The sequence below is a fragment of the Pectinophora gossypiella genome, chromosome 13 (genome assembly GCF_024362695.1).
Source record: "Pectinophora gossypiella chromosome 13, ilPecGoss1.1, whole genome shotgun sequence".
NCBI lineage: Eukaryota > Metazoa > Arthropoda > Insecta > Lepidoptera > Gelechiidae > Pectinophora > Pectinophora gossypiella.
The window spans coordinates 3,272,326-3,284,893 of record NC_065416.1 but is presented as its reverse complement, the minus strand read 5'-3'; the positions used below and the strand labels follow the sequence as shown (position 1 = coordinate 3,284,893).

The following is a 12,568-nucleotide window of genomic DNA, read 5'->3' as shown; positions in this document are numbered from 1 at the left end:
TAAATTGTAACTTTTATGGAACTTCTATGTACGTCCATCAATTAATGTATCCTTTTCAAAGGCATATAATGAGTATTTCTATTGATTCCCGGACTTTTGGAAAGTGTGCGTGCCAACACGTAGGGGCCTTTTTATTCTAAAGGCGACGGTACACCAACCAACGAGTGCACCCAAAGACAAACCCCGGTTGATTATGGTAACAAAGGGATTTGGGCTATTAGGTTGGGGGTTATTAGACCGGGATACTGGAGCTATGGAAGACGATACACACACATATATATATATATATATATATATATATATATATATATATATATATATATATATATATATATACCTACCTATAGGTAGATAGGTTTATTATTATAACTTCTAGGCACCACACGTGTGCTATTTGTCGTTTTACCTGCTCGGATTATTTATTACCTCTAAATATAAGTATGTAATAAGTAATAAGTTGAAGGTACAGAATATTACTACGAGCCCTGTTACATTAATATATTTTATTTTTATATAAATGTAATCTCCGATGATATTAAAATCCACCTACTCTAAGTATCAAGATTGCAGTATCCTTTATCTATTGATTTATATGAAAGACCCCGAGGGAAGATATTGCAAAATTTATTGACACGATATACCTATCGAATTTAAATATTTTATACAAGTATTGGAAACTTTATTGAATCCAGTCGTATCGGATTGAAGGTGTATTACACTACACGATTTCCAGGCCCGTAGTGCAAAGTGAGCGTGGCCCCTAGTGTAATCGCGGTTTTATTTTTGTTGGAAAATAAGAGTGGAGACAGATTCATTCGTTAAAATGAAAACTATTTACATATCATAAAATGTAATAAAAAATAAATATTTGATTTATCGTCGTTACATTTTATGTTTAATTTGCATTTCAAATTGCCGCGAAGTTTCTGCTCGCTTTACATTCATTTCGACAATAACTCGTTGATCAATCAATAATTCCTCGTTGTAATATTGTAGGACTGGGTATTTGAATGAACGCACCGGTGCATTATGGTAGGAAAATCATTTAGATTTGATGATCACCGTGGTGAAGTATGCTTCATACCCCTCCGGTTGATAAAGGAGCCTGTGCCATAGAATAAGAAATAATACCACGTATAGAATGGCAACTCTCCGCTGTCCACCAGCGGCTGAGCTAGGTTTACCTCACCCCCCATCGAACATAGTTTAGACTTCGTATGGTGTCAGACGTCACACACACAGATGCGCGTGTACGATAACGTCAATGTGTAGTGTCTGTGTAAAACGAGGTTGTTTGTATGATGTGTCCGGGGTGTGCTTTGGCCAGCAGGATGTATTTAGTCTGTTTATTTTATGTATGAAACTCAAACTCAAACACATTTTAGTTGGTAACAAAGTTAAAATAGACTATTTAACATCAATATACAGGATGTTAGTGACATCGTAACGAATACTCAGGGGGATGATTCAGACCATGATTCTGAGTTAATATCAAGTGGAATTTTTCGTCGCAAAATTCATGTTTTTTTTTAGTTTTTTTTTAAATTATTTTCAATTCTATACTTTTGCAATGGAAAATTCCACTTGATATTAACTCAGAATAATCAGCTGAATCATCCCCCTCAGTATTCGTTACGATGTCACTCACACCCCGCACAAGTACATACGGTAGCCATACAAGTAGGTATGGGTTTTAGTGACACCGTAACGAATACCGAGGGGGATGGTTCAGACCATGATTCTGAGTTGATATCAAGTGGAATTTTCAGTCTGAATATTCATGAAAATTTTTGTGTTTTTTTAATTATTTTCAGTTCCATACTTTTGCGACGGAAAATTCCACTCGATATCATCTCAGAATCATGGCCTCAGTCACCCCTTAAAGTTTTTAACACCCTGTATTTATTGTCGAACGTCTCATTCGCCTAAAACTACTGCAGTGCCACACAACCCGTATAGCCGAGGAAAAGCAGCTGCGAGAAAAATGTGGGTTGAGAGGTGGAGTAGCAACCTCATCAACTCTAGTGTCAGGGTTACTATTGAGCCGCCAAAGGCCCCTGACATGACTCATGTAACGACTACTTACTTCCATCAGTAAGTAGTAACCGGGACCGACGGCTTAACGTGCCTTCCGAAGCACAGATCATCTTACTTTCGGACAATCAGGTGATCAGCATGTAATGTCCTAATCAAACTAGGGATCATAAAGTAATTTTTGTGATATTTGCCCACCGGGATTCGAACCCGGGAGATCCGGATCGTGAGTCTAACGCTCAACCACTGGACCACGGAGGCCGTACCGCTGAACTACGGAGGCGTTCTTAAAAAATGCATACATTACATAATATAGACTAGTTTCCGAAATAAATATTTTGAATTTGAATTACGTACTCTTACCACACCGTAACTTGACATTTAATCGGTATATCCTGGAGTCCTCTTACTTAACCTAAAATTATTCACAGTTCCGGTTTTTTACAGAAACGACGTCCTACGACCTTCCTTCTTAAATTTTTTTTCGTGCATATGCTTCCAGACTTATGAGACAATAGACTCGTGCGACTACGAAACATTGGCATAAAATACTCGCATATTATGTTAATTTCTATCACAAATTCTTTCTTCATTCGTATTTCGTAGAATGAATAAAATTATCATAATTCACCAAGAGAAAATAACATGTTCAATAAATAAACTCATAATTTATGCGACATTTTCACAACTGATTAGTTGCTCGAAATTGAATACGTACATAATATTAAGATTAAACCGATAACTGAATGTGTTAATGTATAACACGAAGGGTGATAAGAAATTTAGTGTTTTAGGTAGTAATAAAATGTATATTTTCAGTTGGCAGCCGAGATTAAAATGTTTTCAGTGAAATTACTTTGACATAATATTCCTAGTAACATTACTCTGAAATAGCATGAAATATTCGCATCCGTACGATATACAATTGCGCCGTAAGGATCGTTCTTTATACCTGACTTTGTACGTTCCACCATTTCTTCTTACTGGAAAATGTTTAGTTTTATATTTACCACGACAAAATATTCGGTCCCTTTCATTCTACTCTAGAGTGTTATTTGAAGATTTGCTCCGCAGTGGTAGGTACGTATACCGGTGTTAGTGACATCGTAACGAAAACTTTGAGGGATGATTGATTCAGACTATGACTCTGAGTTTATCAAGTGGAATTTTCCGTCACAAAAGTAACTGAAAATAATTTAAAAAAAAACACTAATATGTTCATACATTTTTCGACAGGAAATTCCACTTCATCTCAACTCAGAATCATGGTCTGAATCATCCTGTTCAATATTCGTTCGACGGAAAATTTCACTTGACTCAGACTGATGGTCTGAATCATCTTCCTCAGTATTACGATGTCACTAACACCCTGTATACATATACAGAGCTATTCTTCATTGGGCTAGTCAGAGTTAAATCGATCGCAAAATGAACTAAGTACCAACGCTTCTGTCACACGATTTTACAAACACTAAATTTCGGTAAATTATATTGAAATAAATAAGAAGTTTGCAGATACAGATATATACGTCGTCGTTTTAGAAGATTAGAAGACGAAAGACGACGTCATCTAAAAGACAATATAAAGTGATTTTTTATTAGATTTGTCAATAAAACTGAGTAACTACCACTTGTATATTGCACCCTTTGTTTTGGACCATGCTTTAAACATAACACTTTATATATACTTAGTTACATCACAAACATGAAATGGACGTTTACAAGGGAGGACTTATCTCTAAGAGAGATCTTTTAGGTGTATTATTTGGAAATCTTATTGGTGTCTTAATTAAATACATATTTTATATATATTTATGTCCCTTTTCTCCGCAGCACCTTCCTCGTACCAATCCACCGTTCATTTGGATCCATTTAATCCTACAAAACCATTTCAGCTGCGGCGGTAATTTCGCTGGTGTTGGACAAAATGGGAATTAAAACAGAACGGTCTTCCCACAAAAAATAAACGAGTGTTGAATAAGAATTCGACAGCCAAGCGTTAATGAATCCAATTAATGCTTTTTGTTTTTATAGCATAGCATACTCGTTCTTAGGGAAAGTTGAACACAACCATAGAATAAGGACTAATACTGCGTATAGTACGGCAACTCTAAAAAAAAATGGATTTTTCCTCCGTTGAATCCAATTGTCAAACAATATGAATAATCTTTGCTTGTCTGGCAAATTCTTAAACATGTATAATGATTATTTACCGTGGTAAAATCGAAAGTGTTTTGGCAAGATTAATTATTGGTAACAGGCCCAGTTGCTGAAAATCGCACGGATTATTTAATTATTAATTGCCAGTACACTTAAGATTTTACCTGAATAAACTTTTTTATTATTATTATTATTATTTTTCTTCACATCGTTTGAAAAAAGAAACGACATTTGAACTCGGTGGTCCAATTATGGTGACTATTCAGTTGAGTATACTTAGGTGTTGATTGTGGCAAATATCAAAATCATTTTAATTTAGTATAAAAGTTTTAAAACTATCTCTATCTCGGTCTTGCACTCGTCGTAAATGAAGGACAATATAATTTTTTAAAGCTGTCAGAATAAAATAAAACTAAGTTTTGTTCGGCAAAATCGGCTATTGCCGTGAGCGTCAGAATGGCCGACAACTCGGCGTATTTAACATTTGAATGCGACCGGCCATCTTGATCAGGATCTTCTTATCGTATGGGTTGTGAGGTGGAATACCAAGCTCATCAACCCTGGTGTCAGGGTTATTATTGAGCCGCCAAAAGCCTATGAAATGGCTCATGTAACGACTACATACTTACGTCAGTAAGTAGTAATCGGGACCAATAGCTTAACGTGCCTTCTAAAGTACGGATCATCTTACTTTCGGATAATCAGGTGGTGATCAACCTGTAATGTCCTAACCAAACTACACAAAGTAATTTTTGTGATATTTGCCCACCGGGATTCGAACCCGGGACCTCCGGTTCGTGAGCCCAACGCTCAACCACTAGGTTCTTAAAAAAATGCATACATTACATAATATAGACTAGTTAGAATTTGAATTAGGTACGTACTCATACCAGACCGTAACTTGACATTTAATAAAAAAAAAATACGATGAAAGCAAATGTCTAGTGCTAGGCACTATATAATAGGGAAGCAATGCTTGAGTAACATTACAACTTTAAATACGTCAAGTGACCGGCCATCCTGACGCTCACCTGATATAATTAATAGTAGGGTAAATAGTAACTTACGTCGGAGTCGGCTCCCTTGTCTGCGCCGGGGCACGTGAATGTGACGTACTCGTGGCATCGCTTGTGGACCACGAAACTGCATACTGGAAGTAGATTGTACCATTTTAGCATCACGCCTATATTCTCGAAGGAGTAGGCAGAGCGGTAGGCACTTGTCGCCAGCTACGATTAAGTGCCATGTGATATGGGACGAGACTATTGCCATTTACTGAATTTTAAGTTCATATGAAAAAAAATTATTTGTGATTTTTTTCTTTTTTTATCTTAAGGCATCATTGCCTGGTGTTTTAAAGAGACAATATATAATTAGGTATAAGCTTTTATATCTCACCTTGACATTGGAAGCCTTGTTTGCCGAAACCCCTGAAACAATAAAATAAAAATATGTTAACAACATCATAAATAGTTTGTTGAAAATTGTAATGTTTCGCGAACTACGGCGTAGCATTAATAAAATATAGCTTTGCTACTACGGCGTAACAGACGTAGCGCTACGATCACCTACAATGTACACCGTCTTTTATATTTGATGTAACATAAATTCATCTTACTATAGCACTCGTATTTATCAAAAAGTTGTTCTTTGTTGCAAAAAATATACTTATTAGAATAATATAATTAAAAAATCTGTGTCCACTATGTGTATTTATTATATTAACTGTAGTTTTTACTTCTATTTTTTTCTTGTTGCACCATTCTACATCCAAGTCTAGTAAATTTAATGTTTAAGTAGTGATTGCCTGGAAGAAATTGCTCTAGAGCAATAAGGTTACCCAAGTTATGAAGTATCCATGTGTAAAGTCTAATTGTTAAAATTAAGTTCTGTTCAATAAAGTACATTTGATTTGATTTGCATTATTATAATATACAAAATATAATAGAAACGAATTATGAATCTATAATACACACATAAATAGCCTATAAACGTCCCACAGGACACAGACCGTTCCTCATACAGTATTTGCAGACAACCAGATAAACAGCGTTCTATTCAGTTCTATGCAAACATAGTTCTTTCAAAACGGGCACTCTATCACACGGCGCTATTTCCCTTTTACATCTTTTCCTGCTGAGTCGTACAAAAGGGGATGAAAGTAAGTTTGTACGAATCAATCCGAGAGATTACGTCCCAGTATGTTACGAGGTTCAACGAGTAGATAGATGCGGTCGGCACGTGACCTGTTAATCACACAGAGAGTCAAATAGTTGGACGATTTATACACTGTGTGTCACAGTGTTAAAAATATACGGAATTGACATATCATTACATTTTTAACACGCAGTCTCTGTCGATTATCATAATCGTGTGCAAAATCTGTGGTAGCCCTGTTCGGAGAAAGGGTTCGGAGAAGGCGCTCTTCCTGCAGGCATAACTTGGAAGTGTTTTTTTCTTATTCTCCTTATATGTATTATTATATTGTATAGGCTATTTGTATGTATGTATATGTGTGTATGTATGTATATATATATATTATTATTATATATATATATATTTCATTATTATATATATATGCTTATATATTTTATTATTATATATATATTATTTATTATTACTATTTTCTTATTTTATTTTTCTTTTTATTATTGTTCGTGTCATTATATGTTTATTGCACCAGCCCGTGCTCCAATGCATTAACTTCTTTCACCCTAAGGTTGCCTGGCAGAAATTGCTATTTAGCAATAAGGCCGCCTATTGTACTTATGTTTTTATTCGTATGTTTATGTCCTTTGTATATGTCGTTGTGCAATAAAGTATTATTGATTGATTGATTGATTGAAGGGTTCGAATCCCGGCTCGAATTCTATTTTATGAATTTGAATTCATGTTTGGATCATAGATACCTCGCCTCGCCTCCTATTACATTCTTGAGAGGGCCGATTAACCACCTGTACCATCTAATAACCCTCAACTACAATGCCAGTCGTGCGGCCGCTACTGTCGCTCTCGAATCGGACTTTACAGTCATTTTAAACAGCCACAGAAACGTTTGAATCATCTGATAAAGATGCAAAGGCCTGAGATGAGATGGAACACAGCTGGCGAGGTAAGGGTGTATACTATTTTGAGTTTGAGAGGGCTCGAACTGATGCAGCCCGAATGGTCGCTGCGACCTAATCTATTGTGACCAAAGTGTATATACTATACAACTCTGCCTACCCCTTCGGGTATACAGGCGTGATGCTGTCTTAATAGTTCAATTTACATCCCTACTTGACTAAACACTACATAGACTTGCATCTCTCATTAATCTGGAGAGGCAATGTAGGGTCGAGTCAGTTGCAGGTGCAATACAGCCGCGAGCTAATTGCATCGCTCGGTGATACAATCTGAGGGGCATCCTGTCTCGATCACTGTATTGGTGCTTGTAGATAACTGACGTTTAATGGTGCTTACGTAACAGCGTGGAATAAAGAAAAATACTACGTACAGAACGGTAGATAAGTGACCATCATCATCAGCCGTATGACGCCCACTGCTGGGCATAGGCCTCCCCCAAGGATCTCCACGACGATCGGTCCTGCGCTGCCCGCATCCAGCGGCTTCCCGCGACCTTCACCAGATCGTCGGTCCACCTTGTAGCGGGCCTACCCACTGAGCGTCGTCCGACACGTGGTCGCCACTCCAGAACCTTTCCGCCCCATCGGCCATCGGTTCTCCTCGCTATGTGTCCTGCCCACTGCCACTTCAGCTTTGCAATTCTCCGAGCTATGTCGGTGGCTTTAGTTCTCCTGCGGATCTCCTCATTTCTGATTCGATCCAGCAGGGAAATACCGAGCATAGCTCTCTCCATTGCCCGCTGAGCGACACCGAGCCTCCTCACGAGACCCATAGTAAGCGGCCACGTCTCACTGCCGTAGGTCATCACTGGCAACACGCACTGGTCAAAGACTTTCGTCTTGAGACACTGAGGTATTCTGGACGAGAAGATATTCCGCAGCTTCCCGAACGCTGCCCATCCGAGTTGGATCCGACGAGAGATCTCTTTCTCGAAGTTGGACTTACCTAACTGGATTATTTGTCCTAGGTAAATGTACTGGTCTACAACTTCGAGTGTAACGTTCCCAACCTGAACTGGAGTGGGTGCGACATGGTCGTTGGACATAATTTTTGTCTTTGCCATGTTCATGCTAAGACCCACTCGTTGGGATGCGTTACTGAGATGCTCGAGCATGGTGTTCAGGTCTTCCAGGGTCTCAGCCATTAGGACTTTATCATCGGCAAATCGAAGGTGCGTCAGGTACTCGCCATTGATGTTGATGCCAAATCCTTTCCAGTCCAGAAGCTTAAAAATATCCTCCAATGCAGCAGTGAACAGTTTCGGAGAGATGACATCTCCCTGTCTCACTCCTCGCTGCAGTTGGATCGGATTAGAGCTCTGGTTCTGTACTCGAACTGACATAGTGGTATTTTGGTAGAGGTCCCTTAGCACTTCGATGTACCTATGGTCCACTTGGCACCTCTGAAGAGACTGCAACACAGCCCAGGTCTCGATCGAATCAAAGGCTTTCTCATAGTCCACAAACGCCAAGCAAAGTGGCAGATTATACTCTTCGGTCTTCTGTATAACCTGCCGCAGCGTATGGATGTGGTCTATGGTGCTAAAGCCTTTTCGGAAACCGGCTTGTTCGGGAGGCTGGAAGTCGTCAAACCTGCAAGCGAGACGATTCGTAATGACCCTCGAAAACAACTTGTAGACATGGCTCAGAAGCGAGATAGGTCTGTAGTTCTTCAGTAGGGCTTTATCACCTTTCTTGAAGAACAAGATCACCTCGCTTCCGCTCCATGCCCTCGGCGTTTTGCCCTGAAATATGACGGAATTGAAGAGCCTTTGGAGGACTTTAAGTATTGGCGTTCCGCCCGCTCTCAATAGTTCTGCTGTGATTCCGTCATCTCCTGCCGCTTTGTTGTTTTTGAGTTGTTTGAGGGCCATCCTAATCTCGTACAGGCTGACGTCCGGGATATCTTCAGTGTAGTGTCGGGTAAGCTTGGCTCGAGGGTCTCGCGCCATGCTTTCGCCTGATGTTTTCGTGGAATATAGCTGTCTATAGAAACTCTCAATCTCCCTCAGGATTTCGGGAGTCGACGAAATGATTCTGCCGTCCTCAGTTTTCAGTCTCGCTAGTTGACTTTGCCCAATAGACAGATCTTTTGCGAACACCTTGGAGCCCTTGTTCCGCTCTATAGCCTCTTTAATACGTTTAGTATTAAATTGGCGAAGGTCGCTCGTCAAAGACTTCGAGATCTGTCTATTAAGTTGTCTATAACGTAAGACATCCGCTGAGTCCTGCAGCCTCATTTCGTGTCTCTTATCCATGAGTTCGAGTGTGTGTGCGGAGAGTTTCTGCGTTTTGGTACGGCGGGTTCTAAAGTGTTTAGAACCTACCGTACGGACAGCATCCACCATCAGGTCGTTTATATCGTCCACGTCTGCGCAGTTCTCAAGGTACTCGAAGCGGTTTTGAAGCTCGAGCTGAAAGCGCTCGGGGTTTTGGATCTGGGCTGGCGCCGGTCGGAGCGTGGATTTTATCAGTCGCGATCTTTCTAGCTTGATATTGATATTCAATGTGCCTCTTACCATGCGGTGATCGCTTCCCGTCTTAACGGCATTGATCACAGAGACATCATTGAATATGTGCTTTTTCGTCGACATGATAAAATCGATCTCATTTTTATACCTGCCACTGGGACTCATCCAGGTCCATTTGCGGGTCGCGGGCTTCCTGAAGAAGGAGTTCATCATATAGAGGTTCTCCTTCTCCATAAAGTCCGCAAGCATCCCGCCTCTGGTGTTCCGGACCCCAAATCCAAATTGCCCCACTCTCAGCTCGTTACCGCAACGTTTCCCCAACTGTGCATTAAAGTCCCCCATCACAATCGTGTAGTGGCTTTTATGGCTATGCATGGCTTTAGAAATCTCCTCATACATAGTCTCCACTTCGTCATCATGGTGTCCCGAGGTCGGAGCGTATACCTGGATGACAGTCAGCGAATATCGCGATGATATTCTGAGTACCAGGTACGCTACCCTGCTCGAAACACTACCGATGGTCAACACGTTGTTGACTAGGGACTTGTGGACGATAAACCCGACACCACCCATGGACAGTTGCTCGCCCTCCCGGAAGTACAGCAAGTTACCGGAGCCCAGAGTTATCGTGTCCTCGCCCTTTCTTCGGACTTCAGACAACCCGATGACATCCCAGTGTAACTTGCTGATAGATTCTTCCAACTCGGTAAGCTTCTCGTCGGTCCTCAGTGTGCACGTGTTGTATGTTGCCAGGTACAGTCGTCGTTGGTGGTAGCCGAATCCAGCCCGGAGATTCTTCGCACCCCCTGCCCCGCCGTTACCGTAGCCGCTACCGTAGCCACGGACAACGGGGCTGCCGGGGACTGGGGGCCGTTTTTTATGTGTTGAGGTCATATTGGGGGGGGTTTGGACCATAAGCCCACCGCGCTGGTCCAGTGCGTGTTGGTGGGTCGCCAGAGCCTCTTTCGTTGAATAGCAGGATGTACCGCGTGCAGGCGAGGTTGGCTTGGGCTCCGAAAGGTATAATAAGTGACCCGTGGTAGCCTAATTGAAAGATCCAACTGGGTTTGTTTGTTTAATATTGACTATCATGCAAGTGCAAGGCAACTTTCGCAAAGATCGATCATAGGATGGGTGACCACAAAAATAAAAAAAGTTTTCATCTCGAGCTCCTCCGTGCAGGCACGTTAAGCCGTTGGTCCCGGCTGCATTAGCAGTCGTTAATAACCACCAATCTGCACTGGGCCCGCGTGGTGGTTTAAGGCCCGATCTCCCTATCTATCCATAGGGAAGGCCCGTGCCCCAGCAGTGGGGACATTAATGGGCTGCTGGTGATGATGATCATGCAAGTGGATCCCTCCTTATCACAAGAAAGCTATAAACCTTAGTATAATCAGCTATTTATCAAAAAATACTACAAAATTGCAGCCTATCACAAAAAATATTCATTGCCGGTAAAATGGCTATGGAATTTGAGAAGCAGTAGAGCTATCGTAGTTATCTGTTTGCAGCAGTAGTAGTAAAAGAGACTGGAGTTGAACCGGCGATAGCGGTTCTCCTTCAAAATTATTTTATATTTTGTACACAATATTTTAGCTTAATTAAAACACATAATAACGGGTTCTTACCGCGTTTACCGCGCGCGGTCATCCTGTGATCATGGCACTTGCAACGGTGTCGAAATATCGGGAGTCTCATATCCCTGATTTAAACGCGGTAAGAACCCGTTATTATGTGATTTAATTATGATAATAACCGTGTAAACCTAAAACATTATTTTAGCTTTCCTGTGATAAGGAGGGATCTCCTTGCATGGTAGTCGATATTTGATTTGTTGCCCTGCAGATTATAATACTAGACGACCTTTTAATGTCGCGGAACTCTGTGCGGCATCGAACGAGTGGAGTGAAAGTTGAACTATTTACTTATACTTGTAGGGCGCGCGTTTTGCACTTACGTGGCTCTTCCTCTATCATCTATTCCGTTCTGGCTCTCTCGAACGTTCCATCGGCTTCAGCAGCATAACTTCGATTTCCTCATTAATAAAATTAACTTAGTTCCGTCGGCGGCGCCACTTCAATTATGTTTCCTTAATTACCTGCGCGGAACAGATTGGTTTCCACGGATATTTACTAGCACTTACAGTACTCACGCCCGTTAACCCTAGCGGGGTAGGCAGACAGGTGTATTATTTATTTATTTATAAATAAATAAATTTAATTAGCAAGAATTGTTTTCATTTTTGGTAAGTATATTATAATGTTTTTCTTCCACCTGTTTTCGATCAGTTAACATATATGGATGTCTTAATATTTATTGAGTAGTTTTGTAATCCCGATACTGGATTTACACCAATAAGTTATTAAGAATCAAATCTTTTATTGCATTATTCATAGGTAAGTATGACATTCAGTTGGTGTACTATTAGTAAATAATTTCTACTACAACCTGCCAGATGAGATTATTAACACAGTTGGCTCGACCATTATAGTCGGCGATGCGATTCACCATTTATCACGTTGGTCTATCAGAAAGCTGGATGAGGTGTGGGTACTTAGTTCATCTTGCGATGGATGTACCTCTCACCCCAGTTGAGATATAGTCGTGAGTTTATATTATGTTGTAGTTTTGCAACTACGAACAACACGCGCGACGCTACGGACGCGGTTCATAAAGTCTCTTAGATTGGTAAGACAAAATCTCTACCAAAACCACTGCACTTGCCTCACAGTAGTACATGTAATATTGAAACAACAGCTAGTTCACATCCCGACATAC

The 12,568-nt window shown here is 40.5% G+C and overlaps 1 protein-coding gene across 1 annotated transcript in view; it reads right to left on the bottom strand.

Moving 5' to 3' along the window:
* Positions 1-12,568, bottom strand: part of LOC126371708 (protein kinase C, brain isozyme) — a 264,408-nt gene that overhangs the window by 38,326 nt on the left and 213,514 nt on the right. The window contains exons 2-3 of the mRNA XM_050017028.1: positions 5,593-5,624; positions 5,262-5,344 (exon numbers count right to left, since the gene is read on the bottom strand). Of these exons, the coding sequence (XP_049872985.1) occupies positions 5,262-5,344; positions 5,593-5,624 (115 nt within the window). The remainder of the gene's footprint in view (positions 1-5,261; positions 5,345-5,592; positions 5,625-12,568) is intronic.